The 19,475-nt window shown below is 40.1% G+C and overlaps 1 protein-coding gene across 2 annotated transcripts; it reads left to right on the plus strand.

Moving 5' to 3' along the window:
• The first annotated feature begins 13,878 nt into the window (after window positions 1-13,878).
• TPBG (trophoblast glycoprotein) lies at window positions 13,879-18,981 on the plus strand. 2 transcript variants are annotated; one of them, XM_077174865.1, is made up of 2 exons: window positions 13,879-14,166; window positions 14,878-18,981. In XM_077174865.1, exons 1-2 carry the CDS (start codon window positions 14,126-14,128, stop codon window positions 16,151-16,153), a joined length of 1,317 nt encoding a protein of 438 aa, XP_077030980.1. In that variant the 5' UTR covers window positions 13,879-14,125; the 3' UTR covers window positions 16,154-18,981. The 2 variants fall into 2 exon arrangements, with proteins under 2 accessions (XP_077030980.1, XP_054486374.2); XM_054630399.2 differs by lacking the exon at window positions 13,879-14,166 and adding an exon at window positions 14,211-14,460.
• Window positions 18,982-19,475: the final 494 nt, after the last annotated feature.

Here is a 19,475-nt window from a genome sequence, read left to right on the forward strand (position 1 = left end):
AATCTAGAGATGAAAGGACAATAGGAATTACCAGCTGCTAGGACAAAAGATAAACAAAACCATTATTCTCCCATCAGTCAAGAAAGCAGAAAAAAAATCTGGTGTGACCTCATGCACTTCATCTCAGATTGCTTTTCTTAGATCCTAAAATGTAGCTAGCTACATAATGAAAGAAAGTCCATTAGAATGTTTTAAGGAGTTTTTCCTGAAAGCATATGAACAAATGTGCTCCTGTTACCTTCAACAGAGTGCTCAGTCACTCTGGCAAACAGCAGTAATTCATTCTATTGCACACTTACCTGGTACAGCAATGCCTCAAACAATATAGCTGAAGTGCCAGGCATTTGCCTCATGCACCTGAAAAGCTGGTGGGGAGGTAATTTCTTCTCTTAGTGCAAGAGAGAATGCTACCAGTGCATCTCTTGTGCTGTGAGAGGAGTACTGAAAATGTTAATGCCTCTCAATGAGGAAACCAGGCTTTCAACAGCTGCCCATTGTGCCCCTTGCATAAGGAGAGAGGAAAGCATTACTTCGTCTCCTGGGGCACATGACAGCCTCCCCATAAAACTACAGCTGCTGGAAAAAGTTCAGGTTTGTGACTCTGTAATGTATCTAACCAGTCCTTTTTTACCATATCTGTAGTGCTGTACATGCAGCAGTAGACATCAGTTCAGTTTGTGCATGTTACATATGTGCAGCTTATAAAATAATCATATATACCCGTGCTAGTCAGATTTTCTACATGCTGCTAAGCAAATGGGGCTGACTCAAAGCTCTACAGATATGACCCCTTTCACAAGCCATTTTATCTCAGAATACTTTTTTGTATCCCATTAGATCTATCCCCCTTGCCAAATGATATCAACATTTAATTCTCTAAAACAATCCCAATTCTCCCAATGAAGGACTTTGATAAAAATGAAAAAAAAAGAGGGGGGGGAAGCCTTTACAAGTTTGAAACAGTCAGCTTGTTCAAAATGAAAGTTTTGAAGCTGTCCAGTGAGAAATGATGATATTAAAAAAAAAAAAAATCTGATTCACCTGAGTTCATAAATCTGATGATTACTGTGAACCATTAAGACTAAATAGATCTGCTTCACTGTCTAGAGGCTGCTCTTTATGGTGAGTTAAAGAAAAGCATTGGACATCTCTGGGATGCTCTACACATTATCAGAGAAGCTTTTTAACAGCTGTAGGGCTACTTTGTCCAGAAGAGTATCAGAGAGTCATGGAAGTTGTAGATACATTTTGGATACCAAAGTACCAAAAAAGAACATCATCATTATTAAAATGGTGTGTGATCTAAGAGATGCAATCTAGTGAATAACTTTAACCAGGATCCCAGAAAAGTCCAGAAATGGAAGTGAGAAACAAGTAAGGAAGATGAATGGGTTAACAGAACTCAGCACTTACTCTGCTTGAATGGAATCAGTGCCTTCCAGAGGAAAAATGGAGGATGGTTTCTTTAAAAAAACAATACCTGTAATCCTTTCTTATTCATTACCTATTTTTGTAAATTAAAATTTTCTCAAGTTGTTGAGAAATAAGCATTGCCTTATTCCAAGGATCTGTATTTTTATTACTCTTACACTCAATAACTGGCAAGTAGAAATATTTCAGTTGATACAAGTGCTAGTACAGGGCTGATTTTCTTTCTGTCTCTGTATAGAGAGTGCCCAGTTTGGAGTGCAGCTCCCTTCCTAGGACTCGGCTAGGAACAGGAATGTAACATATGGAGCTGTTTGTAGAATCAGCATTGAAATTTAGTCAAGCAGCTTTTGTAATTTTAAATTTGTTCTGACCCAGCAGAGTTATTCTGTTGTATAATTAAGTTTATCATCACTGTAATAGGAACCATATCTGAGGTTGAAGAAATGTTACTTTAGCAAAAATGAACATGATAAAAAAATGCCTCATCAAAAATTGAAAATGCTCAAAGATGTTAACTTTTTAAAAAGAAACAGTAAACAAGTCACCTAAGCTGTTGAAAAATAATGGTTTTACCTATTTTCACATTATTGTGATTTTTCAAAGACTATCTCATAAGCAAAATAATATATTCTATAATGCACTTAGCATTGCACCGAAAATAATTTCTGCCTATTTCAACAAAGGCAGACTTTTACTTCAGCTCCATGTAATGCATCTCTGGGATTCTTAAGCTGCCAGGTGTTTTATATAACATTCTTATGGAAAAAGAAAAAAGAAAAAGTATACTCTGTTCCTATAAAAATAGCAGGTCTCATCACATTAACACAGTCAAAGCAATCTCATATGCAAAAGAAATGAAAATAGCTACAGCAGGTTGATAAGGAGCAACCAGTATAGGAAACAAAAGAAGCCAACATAAGTGATGAATTTTGAATTTTGAATAAAATGAAAAGTTCTGATTAACTTAAAATTTACAGAGCCTGAATGCCTCATTGATTGCCAATGCTATCTGACAGCCTGTGCAACAGTCCAACATAACTCATCAACAGGAATAAACATTTCCATATTACACAACATAACCAGGTGGGCAAATGTCACTGCCAGAGAGGAAATAGTTAGTAAAAATAAAAAGGAATCTGTGCAATGGCTGAGGTTACAGCCTAAGAAAGCCACATGCAAAGCCTTTCTCCTACAAATCTCCTCTCTTCCCCACAGGCTGGAGTTATATACATGGACCCATGCTCATTTCCAGAGAGGCAGCACAGATCCACGAGAAAGTGGTTTTGTACTAATCCAAGAATATAAACGAGCCTGAGTGTATAAATAAGAGAGGCTATATTTCCAGAACCAGAAATGTTTTATTATTGCACGTAAACCACTGAGATACAGAAACTCAGTTGTAGCCTTAACAAACTAAAAATACTCCTATCAAAATTCGCTTGACATCTCAGCTTAAAAAAAGTCCAAGCCTTTAGCAAATATAATTTAAATGAAAAAAAAAATTATTTGTTCAATCTAGTCCAAGTTTTGACAGAAGGTTATTTTTTTAATTAGTTGAATGAAAAAATAGTTCTCTTCCCCATCCAACTGAAGACCTCTCTTACATACAATTAGCAAATGCCTTGACAAATTTAGCTCTCTTTTATTTTGAAGCTCAACATTTGACCTTTTTACACTCTCAGTATTGCTTTTTACAAATTAACTTTATTTTTAGATTAAATAATTACATCACTTTTAGTTTTCTTTCAAGAAGAAGCTACCATCAAAAAGTAATTTTGGGATACATTCTCCCCAGTCATGTTTCAATATTAAAGGTATTGCCTGAACAATTAATAAACCTTCTTTAAGAATACATTTGACATGGTAAGAATTTTTAATAAGCATAAATATATTTTTTCCTTATAGATTGAGTAGAAAAAATTTAGTCAATAACAAAAATTGTTAATTGGGTTTTTTTCCTAATTCCCAAGAAATACAATTTCAAATACAATTTGATATTGTATCTAGAACCTTTATTTTTTGAGTAGTGCTGTTCTACTTATCAAGAGTCTGCAAACAGTATATATTTACCTTGTAGAGACACCAACTGTGAATATTGAGGACAATATCTCTGTAACAAGGAAATAGTTAGAAACCCTACAAAAGTGCCCTGACTTGAGAATTTAGTTACTTACAATGAATGAAATGCCTGGAACCACTTTGGCATTTGCCAAAGTGTTGTCTTTTTCTGAGTGAAACAATTCATCATCAGTCAGAATCTGAATTCATATGCTGATGGATTAATCATCAGTCTATTATCGATTAACCTGAAGAAAAACAAATGACTTAAACTGAGGAAGAAATGAGTTACAATTCTTTTGGAAAACCTGAAAAATATTTGAGATAACAAAATGATTGTTCTAGCCTTCACACTTAGTATTGCCAGTGTAAATGACAAAAATAGAACCCGAGAATTACTTTATTACTTAATTCCTATCTGAATGGGGAAACAGTTAAATTCTGAGCTGCAACATAAGTACCTTTGTAACCAGATAAAAACATTTCTACAGAGCTTCCACTCCCATTAAAAACATCTGCAGAGTGTCATATTACCTGTGGCTTTCAAAACTTTACATCATCTGTCTGATGTACATCTTGGTTAAAATGCTGGTCCTAGTCTTTTGTGACAGCTTTTCAAATATGTTTTCCCTCTTTCCTTACACAGGCTCATTTTCTATACTGGCCAACACTTTTTAAAAATAACTACACACCATCCAGGGCAAATATATAAATAAGCAATGTTCCATCATTATAGAGTTATTTTTCCATTGGGTGGCTCCACTGGATTCAAGGTATGCTAAAATACTGTTTCCTGAAGGAAGAGTAAAAATAGAGGATTTGGAAACAGATCTAGCCAACAGTAGATGTCCTAGCAGCATTATATGAAATCTTAAACTCATTAAATGAAAGAGGCCAATTTTTTTCTCTTGTATTTTTCCAGCAGTTGACTTTGCCTTTGTTCTGATGAAGCTCTGAACTGTGAATTGGCAGCATGAGATTGGCAAAGTGAAGGCATTTTTCAAACTGATACAAAATGAAGGACAAATGCCAACTGACTAGAGATTTAGCATTCATGGCATGTAGAAAATCTACCACTATTATATGTAAGCAATAAATTATGATCCTTCTAATACTTTTTGAGTTTTGGTCAAAAACACAGTGAAGAACAAATGAATTTATCTGGTCCTTTTTGGTTCCCCTACCACCTTGCCTGGCTGTTTCCTGGATTGCAGCAGTTCTGTAGAGGTATGTGAGTTAGCAGTTTGTCTAAGCATGTCAGAAAGAAGATGTTGACTGAAAGGAATAAATAAAATACTGAAAGTACTAAAAAGATAAAAAATTACTTTTCTGTCACTGTAGAATAGTAAATTAAAAAAAAAAGAAAAAAGAAAAAAAGTTTTACTTGCAGCCTCAAAAATGCCAAAGTGTTCTTCATCTCCCATTCATTTGAATAGGAATATATAAAAGTAACAAGTAATGCCCCTGTAGTATTGCAAATACTAAAAACTTTCTTTTTCACATTAAAATTACTATTAAATACTGAAACTGATTTCCATTCAAGAAAGAACTCATGGCTTAGTATCATTTTGTCCAGCTTAAATGCAGCATGACCTCCATGCCCAGTGTGATCAATTGTCAATTATGGTAAAAAACTACCATCAGCAACATCTATATGAGAAATAATAAAGCATATACAGCACTGAAAAGTTCAGCATTTTTTTTCAGTGAGACCTGAAGATGATTTAACTATCTTAACAACTGCTTCCCAGCCATTTTCCCCAGTAGCACATTAATTTTCAAGTGTCATGTTTATATACTTTATATTAGCATCCCAAACTTCAGAATATTTTAACCTAGCCATAAAAAAACCAGCTCTTGCCATCCTGGACCTAATTTCATGTCATAAATCTCTTCAAGCAGGAAATTCTCAGCAAGAACACCTTTGATATGTTATTGTGCATCGCCTCCATTGCAGGCTGTGATGCTGCCATCTTTTCCCCACTATTCTGTGTTTCCAGTGATACATTTCTTCCACTTAGGGGAACCTCTATATCTGTGTGTCCATAATGCCTGGAGGTTACACACAACTGGAAACTGCTTTTTCCAATTACTTCTTTTACCTTACCCTTTTGTGGGTATGAATTGTAGAAAAAAGAATATGGGGACTGAGAGTCTAAGTTTGTGCTGTAGGCTGTGACTGTGCTGTCCCACATGTGAGTCAGAGCAGTCTCAGTAAGTTTCTGCCACCCTCAATATCCATGCAATAAATTGCAGGTATATATGGCTCACTCTCAAACTAGTATTCCTTTCAAAATGTTCTACATCCATGCCCCATTTTCTGTAGAGGCCGTCTGCACCCAGAGAAGGGAAGGAGCTTCAGAAAGCCATTTTACACCCTATAGGGCATTTTGCTCTGAATATGGCACAGGGAGGCCCTAATGAAACAAAAAAAAAATCCAACAAAATTTTCAGAAGGATTTTGCAGGATGTATATTGTGCAAGTGCATTTCCAACAGTTTATTCAATAACATCAAGTATGCACAATGGTTCTGAAGTGTATTACAAATACATGGAAATTTAAAATTAATGTGTTTAACATTATATTATCTACTGAATTTTAAAGGCAGGAAATCTTGAATTTCTTAATAAATATTTTAATTGACATATTCAGATGGCTAGAGAAAGTCATTACTAAAATTGGTTAAAAATAGAATTTCTCCCAGAAAAATGTTCAAATACTTTTTCTTGTCACTTATTAATAGTATTGTATGGAAAGATGGATCAGAAATAGATCTAAAAAATAAAATGTTTTCTGTTTCTCCTTATGTTCAATACCATTAATTTTAAATTTTGATATTTTAGAATTTTATCCCCTTTATTCTCATCTCTCTCTCTCTCTGTTTTGTCACAGAATGTAAACAGACTAATTAAGACCACAGCTTCACTTACATTTTTCCCATTCTTTTGACATCCTATGATTGAAATCTTTCAGAGCTAGAAAATGAAAAGGGATGGTGTAAACTTGTATCTATTTTACTCTTTTTAAAAAACACTTTCAAAATGATTTTGTTTTCGAACTTTAGGTTGAAACAAAAGAATATTTCAACAGAGAACCTTTTCATTGTAAAATCTTCCAAGTGAAAAGAATTGGCCAACAGTACTCATGTTCATAGTACTGAAGATTTTTAAGCTCTGATTCAAAAGTCCCTCAGCCACAAATCAGCGGAGTTTGGGAAAAAATGTTGAAGAGTTCATGTTTGAACAGAATTTAATGTCTTTCTTCAGCAATGTGTGCTGGCCACAATAAGAAACAATATGCTGGACTAGGCAAACTTTTGCTATAATGCCATAGCAAGAGTTTGGCTCTTTTTCTGGAACTGAAATTCTTTCCAGTTGACATTCAGAAATAAGAAACCTAAGGGGGTAGACCTCAAACCTTATACAACTTTGAGCTGATAATTACAACAGACTTGTAATGTAAAATACATTGCATTACCCATAAAAGATACTAAAATAGTTCAGCCCAGTGACATTAACTTTCCATGGCTAGCTGGTGATGACATGTATCATGCTTCACTATTGCACTAAATCATTAAAGCTAGCATATTTTTAAGCATGCAAATTTGGCCAAAGAAAGCTGATGTCTTTTGATCCAGACTTTAATTTTATTGGAAAAACAGTGCCAGAACAGACTACAGTTATATGTTCTACATATAATTGCAGAGGATCTTGTGGTTCTTGGCTATGACATCACAAAAACAGAGAAAGTAAAAATTAAGAATGCATTCTTTAAAAACACTCATTTTACCACATTAGTTCCCTTTTACCTTTTCATCTGTTACCATAGTGGACTGACAGATAGATATAGAACTTCCAAGGTATATAAAGATTGGACTCTAGTGAGAGGTACTTGGTCTGAAGTAATAGCCAGAAATTGCACAAAATCTGTAAGTGTTCACAGCCATGAACTAAGGGAATGAGATTTCCAAAGTTACAAGAAGCAGTCAGAAAAAAATAAGAGTTGCCTTTCACACAGACAGATTCACGTACACCCACTGGCCATTGTGATATTTGGGACTCTTTTCAGGCATGACAGAAATATAAGCATGTATTAGAGCCATGTGTTCACCAGTTCATTTAGCTCATTGTAGCACAGGGAACTTACTATGAATTCTGATGTACTTTCTATAAAAAGGTACAGTAAACTACCACTAATTCAGTGTACTAAGGGCAGAATTCTGTTGTGTAGGCAAGTTTATTTTTTTATACTAAGCATGTATTTTTGTTTCCTGAATGTCATCCAATCACCTCTACCCATCTTGAAGTACTACAACTAGCTCCCCTCTTCACTCAATTTCAGCCTGTTTTGAAACAGAGATATCTTCTGTTGCCTTTTTCCTTGGGCAAGTCTTAGCCTAAGCTTTTAAAATTTATTTTTGTCTTTCCATATAAGTCAGCATACATCTAACCTCCAAATCACTTTTACTGCTCCTTCCTTCTTCTTTCTTTTTCTTTCTTTCTTTCTTTCTTTCTTTCTTTCTTTCTTTCTTTCTTTCTTTCTTTCTTTCTTTCTTTCTTTCTTTCTTTCTTTCTTTCTTTCTTTCTTTCTTTCTTTCTTTCTCTCTTTCTCTCTTTCTCTCTTTCTTTCTCTCTCTCTTTCTTTCTCTCTTCCTTTCTTTCTTTCTTTCTTTCTTTCTTTCTTTCTTTCTTTCTTTCTTTCTTTCTTTCTTTCTTTCTTTCTTTCTTTCTTTCTTTCTTTCTTTCTTTCTCTCTTTCTTCTCTTTCTCTCTTTCTCTCTCTCTTTCTTTTTCTTTCTCTCTTTTTCTCTCTTTTTCTTTTTCTTTCTTTCTTTCTTTCTTTCTTTCTTTCTTTCTTTCTTTCTTTCTTTCTTTCTTTCTTTCTTTCTTTCTTTCTTTCTTTCTTTCTTCCTTCTCTTTCTTTTCTTCCTTTCTTTTCTTTCTTTTCTTTCTTCTCTTTCTTTTCTTTCTTTTCTATGTCTTGCCATTTTTTCCAGTCATAGGATGCCAGAATGGAATGCAGTATTTCAGGTGTAGTCATTGATACTAAAGGGGAAGGAAGGTATCATCTTCCTCCTTTGTTGACAGACTATGCCATCTCCACAAAAAAAAATTACTGTATTCCTTGTTCCTCCCACCCTCATTGGGTGAATGCAATCCCCAAGAATGCATTCCTTTTAAAACATTTCAGATGTAGTAACCCAGAAAGGTGCAAAGTCTTGAGCTAAAGATGGAGAAGGATGGGAAGGCAAAGAAAAACAAAGAGTTCAGTAGAAGAGGATTCTATAAACCTACATGTGCCACAGCAGACAAATGCAGGTAACAAATTATCAACAATCATAAAGGAAAAGAAGCAGGGGACTGATTCACCAAGCTTTTTAATATTGTGTACTCAATCATACTTGTGAAGGAGAATCCTACCCAGGCAGAGAGGTTGCATTTCAAGTCTGCTTTGTCAGATCATAAACAACACAATGTGTAAGACAGGGGAGAATCAAACCCCATATGTTCTCAAATCTGCTGAGCCTTTTATATGTCTTTTTGGGTTGGGGTTTTGTTTTGTTTTGTTTTGTTTAATGGGGAATTCATAAAATTCAACTCTTCCCTATGAAGACTTTCAGTTTCAACAGATGAAAATGTTTTAATGAAAAAGGCTTTCCATGGAAATACTCCCAACTTGCAGTCCTCTGTGGTTAGAGCTCCCACAACCCTGGAGTCAGCCACTCTTACTTGCCAGGGAAAAAAGGGCAAACTGGGAAACACCCCTGGCACCACGAGGGGATGAAAAACCTTGGCACAGCACTGCCTGCAGAGTGAGGAACGAGTGGGACTGTCGAGAGAAGTGTGAGGAACACATTGGCCCAAATTCCCTGCAGATCTGGGTTTCTGCTTCTCAGAGACAAAGAAGAAAGCAGTGTATTTCAGCTCTCCCTTCCTTTCTCCACTACAGCTCAGGGATGGCCCCAACCTATGCCATCCTTTAAAAGTCCTCTAGAAAAACTGGAACCCAGCACGTCAATACAACGTGGTGCCTTCCTTACACACTGTAACGAAGACAATGTTGCCAGTTGGCTAAAAAACCAGGATTTGAGTAAAGCCTCAGCTGGGAGTGACTGTGTGTAGCAAGGCAGGTCACCATGGCCCAGAGCAATATCAATCCAACAAATAATCTGCTCAGCCAATTTCCTAGGTTTGCCTTCAGACATCTAGATTGATATCCCAAAAGGACACAAATACGCAAGATTTCTAGCTGAAGCCTACTCATATTATCCACCCTGCATTGTGAATCAGAGTAATAAGGAGTAATCAGAAACCATGTCATTCAAGAAGGACTAAAATCAGAAAGCTTATTTTGTAGAAGGAAGAGTTTTACTCACTGTAGTGATTTACTCTAAGTAGAATTTATTTGGAAAGTAGCCTAGGTCTAAGAACTAAACTTGCATACTTAAAATTAGAAAAATGAAAAAGAAATTACCATTTTAAAATCCATATAGGAGTCCATCAAAGATAGATTAAAAGTAAGACATGTATTGTTCCTGAGCAAAGAAAGGATAAAAGCATGATTGAAAATTTACCCTGACCTGTTTAAGCATGTTAAATTCTCAGTTATATTGTGATGATCTTGTAAGCAGTTATTCAGCTTGGATTATGTTGCAGATACTCTACGTGTCAGAACACGCTGAGCTGGAGTACAGGCAGAGGAATAAGCACACAGTGCTTACCTGGAATACAGCATCTGGAATACAGCAAGTCCTCCTCCCCAGTCTTTTTTCCTAGTACATTCCTGACTCCAGGTCTGGTAGCTGGTTTTGCTGGAGGAAGTCACCATTGCTTCTTTCTCATTTGAGTAAAAGGTTTTAACAATAAAACACTACCATGAAACCTAGGGAGCAGCTAAAGAGTCCATCTTCAGTTTCAGCAGGGCTCAGCATTGCTTACATTCAGATGGGGGCACTTTGTTTCCTGTGGTCCCTTCTATTCCCAGCTAAGCATGCAGGAGTCTTCAGAAATTAAAACAGTGCACTGATAACCAATTAACATATTTAAGGACCCCCAAAAAAGGTTACTTTCAGCTAAAATAATTTTTTCTGTTAGTTCTGGCAAACTTTATGTTTTCACAATATTAAAAATCAACATTCTTTGTACTAAATTTTTTCAATATAAAAAAATTGAAAACATACAAGAAAATGCAAATATCGATTCCTTGAAGATTGTCTTCTCCATAGCTTCAATCAAAAACTATCACATGAATTTAAGTGCACCTAAAAAGAAAACTGGAGCCTGAATGTTTATGGTTGTGAACATGTGAATGCTAAATAAAATTCAAACAAGGATTCAAGGCAACATTTGGTTACTTAAGTAGTTTTATGACACAATCTTAAGGATTCTGATGGTGTTTGTTCAAAGGAAGCCAAGCCTCAAGAGGAGTCCCTTGGAGGACCTGCTGGATCTCTCTATGTGAGGAAGCAGATGGAACTTGCAGCTTGTTCTCCCACTTTTGTGGGAAGATATTTTTGGTAGAAGAAAAGAATTCTGGTCTCTGTACTATTGCTCACTTGGTTTATTATCTTTAGCACATTATAAATACCCTTCCAAGGTCACTTCCTATGAAGTGCTGAGTATCATCATGCAATGTTGAGGCAATGTAGAAACATTTCACAGATGAAACAAAAATGTCCCCATTGATAAAAAAAATAAAAAATAAAATAAAGATGACCACTATTGCATGGAGTCCTACCCCAAGTTATTCCAACTCCTTGGACATCAGCTGCAGTCAGGCCACTCAAAAAGGGTATTCAGCATTGTTTAGTATCTGTCGAAGGGGGTACTGAGAAGAATTTAGGATGGGATCCATCTCAATGAGCTTAATCAACAGCCTTGAATTTCAGTATCTAAAATAATCTTTCAGATTTTCCTAAGAACAGTGGAGTCACATGAGCATCTACAAATGATACTTTATTCCTTTCTAAGCTGAGAGCCTTAGAAGGGGAATAGCAACACCAAAATGGTCAAGTAATGCAGTTATCAGAGGTTGTCCCCATGACTCTCCGCAGTCCCTTAGGTAGGTGGAAGGTGAATTACTGGAGTACTGATTTTCAAAAGCAAGCAGATCTCATCACTGTCATATGAAGCAAGCTTTAACCCTTTAGAGAAGGATGATCAGAGGTTTCCTTCATGATTCCAGATGGCCAGCACATCATCCAGCCTCAGCCTGGAGCAGCAGACTGAAGCATTGTCTCAACCCCCACACTGTTTAACATGAGCTTCTCAGTCAACTCCTGGAAATATCAGCCACAGGAACAGTTTCCTAATGGTAAATTACCTTCCAGGTTGCGTCCTTTAGCCAAGACAATCTATTTTTAAATCCTATACTTTAACTCAGGCAGAAGTTTTGCATAACCTTTATGCAAAAAACTGTAGTCTGTGCAATGCAAATTCACAAATGAATCAATCATAACTGATCTGAAATATCAAGGCTGTTTTTTTTTTTATTTTCCGAGTATATATTACAAACACATCCAGGAAATCCACTTAGTATAGATGAATTCACCAGAAAGTACCATATTTTTTTTCAGAGTATGCCTCTAAGAAAAGTTGTTTTATTTAAACAAGAAGAAAATAAATCAGATTACAAGTTATTTTCTTCCTCTTGCAAGCTTAAGCAGGTTTAGCAGGTACAATTTGCTACTGGAATAATAGGAAAGAATAGGAAAATGCTTGTTATCTATTATTTGCATTACTGCAGCACATTCAAGCACCTGTCAGCGAGCACTCCACAGAGATGGAAAGAAACCATATCCCCTGCCCAAAGAGCTAACCTGCTGTGAAGGACCAGAGGCACAGTCCCATCTAGACAGTCAGGAAGAGCCTGAACTGCTAGGAAAACTATGGTCAGGACAATGACCAGATCAGTGTAATTGCTCTTAATTGTATTATTTAATTCAAAATTACATTGTATCTAAATATTTTATTAAAGGTGATTATGTTTATGCTGATTTAGTATTTTTTTCTATGATTTACTTCTGATAATATATTCAGTTACATATTTTTAAAAGCCATCTCCTTTTGGAAACTATTTATTGATCACTGAATTTTACTGTTGTCCAGTTGGACAATTCAGGGATGGGGTGTTTCTTTGACTTTTTCAAAGAATTTTCATAGATTAGGAGAACAAGTCTTTCTCTTCCAAAATGCAAAATATCTTTACCTATCTATTTTTCTGAGCACTATACTAAGAGGCATGTCAACAACCTCTCAACCAACTAAAATCTCCTGCAGTGTAGTGCCACTGCTTTTCTAACTCAACATTAAAGCAATAACTTCCCAAAGTTCTGGAACTGCTTGTGAGTCCAAGATCTCATTTGTATCACTATTACTTCAGCCACCGCATATTTTCTTTTCTCCATAAGCTTCATGTCTTGCTGCTCTATCAGCTGGACAGCCCTTGCCTGTCACCCCAGCCCCAGACTTTGCTGCACTGTAACACCACTGTCAGGCTAGAGAGAGAACAATCCGACAGAAACTGGTGTTTTAATTCATTATTCTCCAGATTCTGGGGCTGATTTTATCAAGACTTCATACTGGATTCATCTCTTCATTTCCCCTACGGCTTTTGGCAGCTCTGAGATTCCTGCTGACTCTACCAAAAAAAGGAACATAGTTTATCAGGAGAGCAGGAGTGTAACTCTGACATACAGGGAGAAGGAAATCTTGTGTAGGCAGTCAACAGAAGGATAAGGAAAGCCCAAAGGAGTCATTGCCTCAAAACTTTCTGTTTCACATTGCTAAAACTGGTTATTTGTATACACTGGTGAATCTTTTGTGTTAATTAGGTGTTATTTAATGGTCTGAATCACTTTCTAGGGACCAGTGGCCAAATGCAGCCCACATGGCAGCTCACACCATTCACGACTTCGTCAAATACCCCCACTGTAGGATAAGGTAAGGGAGTTACTCGGTTGCAAACCAGACTTTGTAACACCCGGGTTGTTCAGCCCTGCCAGTACGGTTCTGGGACAGCCACAGCGACTGAAGCTGCTAAAACATTTTACACGCAGACAGGCACTTACAGGCTTTTCCTCACCATAATAAAGTTTAAATCTCAGTCTTGAATTGTCGATTTGCAGGTTCATTTCTTTTCTTAAAAATCACTACTATTATATATTTCAGGACCTCCAAAGTTCCCGGTGGGTTTAAGTGTAGTTTTGATGTTATTTTGGTTTGGGATTTGTTTGGGGGTTTTTTGTTTGGTTTTTGGTTTTCGTTTTTTGTTTTTGGTTTTTTTTTTTTTTTTTTTTGCTTTAGCTTTGGAGCTCACTCGGTGTATTTTGTGGCTGTTGTTGTTCCCTCCTCTCCCGAAACACGATCCCTGGGTAGGCGGGCGGGGGCAGTGGCCGCCAGCAGCCGGCACGGCACCCCGGCGCCCGAAACCCGCCGGGATTCCCCATCCTGCCGCCGGCCTGAGCGCGCCCATCGTGGAAACCGCGGGCAACGGCGCCCAGCAGCCGCGGCGGAGCAGGCACGAGTTCGGCGCTGCGGGGCGGGGAGCGGAGCGCGGGGCTCTCCCTTCCAGAGGCGGGCGGGACCCGCTCCGAGCCCGGCGAGCCGAGCTGAAGCCCCGCACGGCGCGGCTCCGCATGGCGCGGCTCCACATGGCGCGGCCCCGCTCGGCGGCAAGGTGAGTCTCCAGCAGCACCACCTGGGCCGGGGGCCGCGGGGCACGGGACGCCGAGCGGAGCAGCCCGCGGGCTCCCGGGCCAGGCAGCGGCGGCGGCCGAGCTGGAGCGCGGGGGCGGCGGGCGGGAGCCGGGCGGGGCGCGGGCGGCGGCTCCCCCTGGCCGGGCGGCGCTTGGTTTCTCCTGCCAGCGGAGGCAGGGCCAGGCGCGGCGAGGGTGGGCGCGGAGTTGGCGGCTGGGCTGGGGGCAGACGGCGGCGAGCTGCGGCGGAGTTTGTTCTGTACGCGGGGCGGGAGGTGAGGGACGGGGTCCGGGACCGGGCTCGGCTCCGCTGCGCTCCGCGGTGGGTTTTGGGGGCGGGAGTTTGTAGCGGCCGCGGCGCGGAGCGGAGGGGAAGAGCCCCGGGGCAGGGAGGGCAGGTGGGGAACGGCGGGACACGGTGGGCGGTGGCGGGTCAGACCCTCCTCTTCCTCTCCGAGCTACGCCGGTGGAGTCGACGGCCGGGTGGGAAGGTGGCGGCGTGAGCTGGAAGTGGGCGAAAACTTGTTCCTCCGCGTGTTCTCCCGCTCTGCCGTTGGGCCGGGGCCACCCGGGAGAGCCGCGTATTATCGGGGGCGGGGGACGAGACGCGGGCCGAGGGAGGGCGGGTGGGCGCGGGCAAGAGGAACCGCGCCGCCCCGCCGCTGCCGTCTCCCTTTCCTCCTCTGCCGCAGGTCTCGCTGCGGGAAGCGGAGCGGAGCCAGCCCCCGAGGGGAAACGCCTGCCCCCGAAGAAAGGGCTGCCCGGAGCCGGCCCCCGCCTCGCCGCGCCGCCCGGAGCCGGAGGCGCCCGAAGGGAAAAGTTGCGTGCGGGGCCGGGCCGGGCGCGATGCCGGGGCGCGGCGCGCTCTGCCTGGGGCTGCTGCTGCCCGTCCTGCTGGGCTGCGGCTCGGCGCAGCCCGGCGGCTGCCCGGCCCTCTGCGAGTGCTCGGAGCCGGCCAGGACAGTGAAGTGCGTGAACAGGAACCTGACGACGGTGCCCCCCGACCTGCCGCCCTACGTGCGCAGCCTCTTCATCACCGGCAACCCCCTGACCGACCTGCCGGCCGGCGCCTTCCCCGCCCAGCGCCTGCCCGACCTCGCTTCCCTCAACCTCAGTGGCAACCACCTGCGGACCGTGGAGGCCGGCTCCCTCGCCCTGCCCGCCCTGCGGCAGCTGGACCTCAGCGGCAACGCGCTGGTCTCCTTCAGCCCGCAGGCCTTCGGGGAGGGCGGCAGCCCGCTGGAGGAGCTGGTCCTCCGCGGGGCCCTGCGCGACCACGGCGTCCTGCTCAGCCTGGCCGCCCTGCTGCAGTCCGGGGCCCTGCGCAACCTCAGCCGACTGGAGCTGGCCGACAACGGGCTGCTGCTGCTGCCCGCCGGCATGTTCACCGCCCTGCCGGCCCTGCGGCAGCTGGACCTCAGCAACAACTCCCTGGTGGGCCTGCGAAATGTCTCTTTCCAGGGACTGGGCCAGCTGCAGAGCCTCAACCTCAGCGATAACTCCTTGGGCGTGCTGTGGAACAGCACCCTGGCCCAGTTCCGCAGCCTGCCCGCGCTCCGGCACATCGTCCTGCGCCACAACTCCTGGGTCTGTGACTGTGCCATCGAGGACCTGGTGGCCTGGCTTAAAGAAAGTGACCAGGTGGAGGGCAAAGAAGCCCTGACCTGTGCCTCCCCTGACAAGATGTTGGGCAAAGCCCTGCTGAAGATCAATGGCTCAGACCTGAACTGCTCCGTGCCCCTAGACCTGCCCTCCCAGCTTCAGACTTCATACGTCTTCCTGGGGATAGTCTTGGCTCTCATTGGGGCCATATTCCTCCTAGTTTTGTACTTGAACCGAAAAGGAATCAAAAAGTGGATGCACAACATCAGAGATGCCTGTAGGGATCACATGGAGGGCTACCACTACAGATATGAGATCAATGCAGACCCCAGGTTAACAAACCTCAGCTCCAACTCGGATGTCTGACAAAATGCCCCAGATGCAGGGCAGTGCAAAGTACCTATGCATGAAAAGTAGACTTATGCTTTACCCTTGTGCTTGCTTCCATCTCCCCTGAAAAGTCTCAGACATGCTTGTAACATGAGGGGGATATGCCTCCCTGTGATGTCAAGTTAATTTTTGTTTTGAGACACTGAACTGCTGAGCATGGCGTTCAGCTGTGTGTAGGAAACAAGCTGCTACTTATTTTCCTCTTTACCTGTCTGCACTTGTGGGAAATTTTTTTCAAGATGTCAAAAGAAAAAATTGATTCTCTCTGATGATCCAAAGCCACCAGAGTTTATAAAACGTTTACTGATGCAGACGCCATTCAACAAAAGCTGCCTCAACTTTTTGGGAAAAAAAATGTTATGTTCCTCTGTGCCAGTTTTGATCTTGTATATCTGAATTGAGATGTGATGATTACATTTCATAGACTATCTTGAGATTTTAAAAACCAAACAAACTCCTTTTAACAGCTCTTCAGAAGGAAATCAAATAGCAAGCATGCACAAATACTGTATAGTTTTACATGTTAGGAAATTTATGATCTCAGTAAGTCTCTTACTATTTTGTAGTTATTTTTGATTGCAGTTTACGTGACTTGACAGAATTTTTTTATACAAACTGCATCTAAACTCCATCTAAACTCAGTCTGAACTGTTAAATTCAATAAACAGTCTTACAAGAACTGTCGTGTTTGCTGTTCAATGAGAAAAGTATGGACATCTAAGAATGTGAATAGTGCTATAATCTCTGAAGTAATAGTCCTGCAGTAGTAATATGAATAAAAGTTTATACAAATGTGTAGCTTAGAGCAGTAAATGTTTGACAACTTTGTGATATATGCTAGGAGAATTACACTGAGCTTAATTACACTGAGAATTAAACAACGGGAGCAGTTTCACTTGGCACAAACCCCTCAGACTGCTCTCTGAAAGCACCTGCATAATGTCAAGACAGATGCTAGGGTCTGCCTTCCTGGGAAGGTACAAGCTAATAGAATTTTCATAAGGTCTTCTCTACCAAATTAAAAAACAAAAAAACAATGAAATTAAATTGTGGAGTCTGTAAGCTAAAGAACATTTTACCTGAATGGAATGGCTTATTATAAAAAAACCATACTTATGTGTCCTGAACTAAATTAAATGCAGCTCAATCGTGCGGTCAGGAAGCTCTAGGCTTATGCATCACTACAGCATTTATTAGATTGCTGTTTCCTTTTTAAGGTCTTGGTACTTGTGAGGTTCTGTAGCGATCTACTTCCAGTAACTTGATGGAACTTTACATTTATATTAATGCATTTAACAGGTGCACCTCAGTATGGTATGTTGCTTGCTACTTGCTTGGGAATGCATTTTCTTGTAAATAGATAAAGCATGCAAAAGAACCCTTCAGAATGCCTAATTTAGGATGCAACTCTGACCACATATAGAAAGGTTAGCAAGAACCTTGCAGTGGCTGCCAATAATAAGTGCAGTTTTTCTAATATATTTATGGTTTTTTAATAAAAAAAAAATACACCAGCTGTAAAAGTGTGATGTGACTTGATATATATCAGTTTATCTGTGGAGCTTTTTCCATGGTCACTGTTACTTGAAGCTCTTGAGCATCTCTCAAATTTTACGAATTGCTGGCTAATTCCTTTTGCTTTCGAAAGTGACAGTTTTCTCATAGATGTACACATTTGGTAAGAGCTCAAATATAAAATAGTCTCTAAAGTATCAGAAGAAATATAATCTATTTTGGGCATTGGTATTATTCAAAAGTATTTCTCATCTTGCGACTTCAGACAAAGCAAGTAGCACAATTTGCTTTTGATTCATGTCCTACTGCTTTAAATTGGATTTGTTTAACAGCAGTGATTTTTTTATGTACTATGTGCATTTACCCTTAAAAGTAAAAAAAGAATGGCTATTAAGTACAACTATTGTTTTGTAAATCAGTATATTTTGCAAATAATGTGGAATAAGTGATAGCATATTTTCCTGCTGTAATTTAAATGTATGAGCAATATCTGGTTAACAGCATATTAATTAAATTTGTCAATTCTTACAAAGCAGGCTGCCCGTCTGAATATTAACTGCCCATATTTTAAGGATAGTGTGAAAACCCCCGTGTGAAGAGCTGTTACTGTTGCCACTATGCAAACCCTTCACACTTGGTATACATCAGATAGGTTATGTAAGAAGCTAGAATTTACAGTAGCTGCGCAGTGTGCTTTGTTGTATCCGTTATCCTGGAGATTATCAATTTTCACTTACCTGTACAGTGCCAAGAGAAGTAGAGCATCATCCTTGCTTAAGATGCTCCTGTAATAATACAATAGATAAAATATGTGCAAACCAAGCCATTTCTTGGGCAATTTCCTGAGTTTTGTTAACAGATACTTTAAAGTAACTTAACTACAGTAAAAGCAATTATCCGTGATGTGTTAATGTAACGGCCTTGCATTTGTAGAGCTGTGTAAGGACAGGCAACAACTTTAATTGCAGTCTCTCACCAATGGAGCAAGTATTTGTATAGTGAGCAAGTGTAACTGTTGTTACTGTTACTACACATATTATTCTAAAGATTATTATTACTATTATTTTTGTATCTTAGTCAATGTAATAGAAATTTATTAGAGATCTGGTGACAGCTACTTAAAAATAATTTTTGTCATTTGCTTATATGTGTATTTATTAGGATGTAACATTTAGCATGTGTCAGTGTTGTGTTGGATGATGTTCCCCTACAGTGTTTGACCAACAGTGAATGCTTTGGTGTTTTGTACAATGCATTATTTGATCTTAAATTCCCTTCCATAAACAGTGCTTGAAATTTGTTTTGCTTTTCTTTTACAAAATAATTAACAGTGGTACTCAGACAACACATAAAAGTAGCTCCCATACTACTCCAGAACGTGGTTAAAAACGAAACACCTAAAAAATAATTAGTTTCAACTTTCTTCTGAAGCACATTTTATAATCCTACTCTGCTTTGACACCTGAGATTCCAATTGACTATTTCCAATTGACTATTTCCAGAGCAGCTTATTCATTCATTCTTTGATAAAACACATGTCTTTCTAAATACCTCTAAAGTGTGTTTTGTATACATAAATCCCCTAAGTTCTGTGTGACATAGTTGTTGCTGAAAAACATCCAGACTATAAAGTATTGGGTAAATCTTCATGAAAGGCTGCACAGCTAAGAAGCAGAAAGGATCATTTTTCCAAGGTTTAGCTGCTTTGTTTTAGTTGTAGCAATCTCATAATTTTCTTAGAAAAATAGCACAAGGAATTAACATAGCTTTAATATATTTTATT

Source organism: Agelaius phoeniceus, chromosome 3, assembly GCF_051311805.1.
Source record: "Agelaius phoeniceus isolate bAgePho1 chromosome 3, bAgePho1.hap1, whole genome shotgun sequence".
Lineage (NCBI taxonomy): Eukaryota > Metazoa > Chordata > Aves > Passeriformes > Icteridae > Agelaius > Agelaius phoeniceus.

Excerpts from the sequence above, each read along its gene's own strand:
- TPBG (XM_077174865.1), top strand. The coding sequence starts at position 14,126 with ATGGCGCGGCTCCACATGGCGCGGCCCCGCTCGGCGGCAAG. Across the intron at positions 14,167-14,877 it reads CGGCCCCGCTCGGCGGCAAG|GTCTCGCTGCGGGAAGCGGA; the intron begins GTGAGTCTCCAG and ends CCTCTGCCGCAG.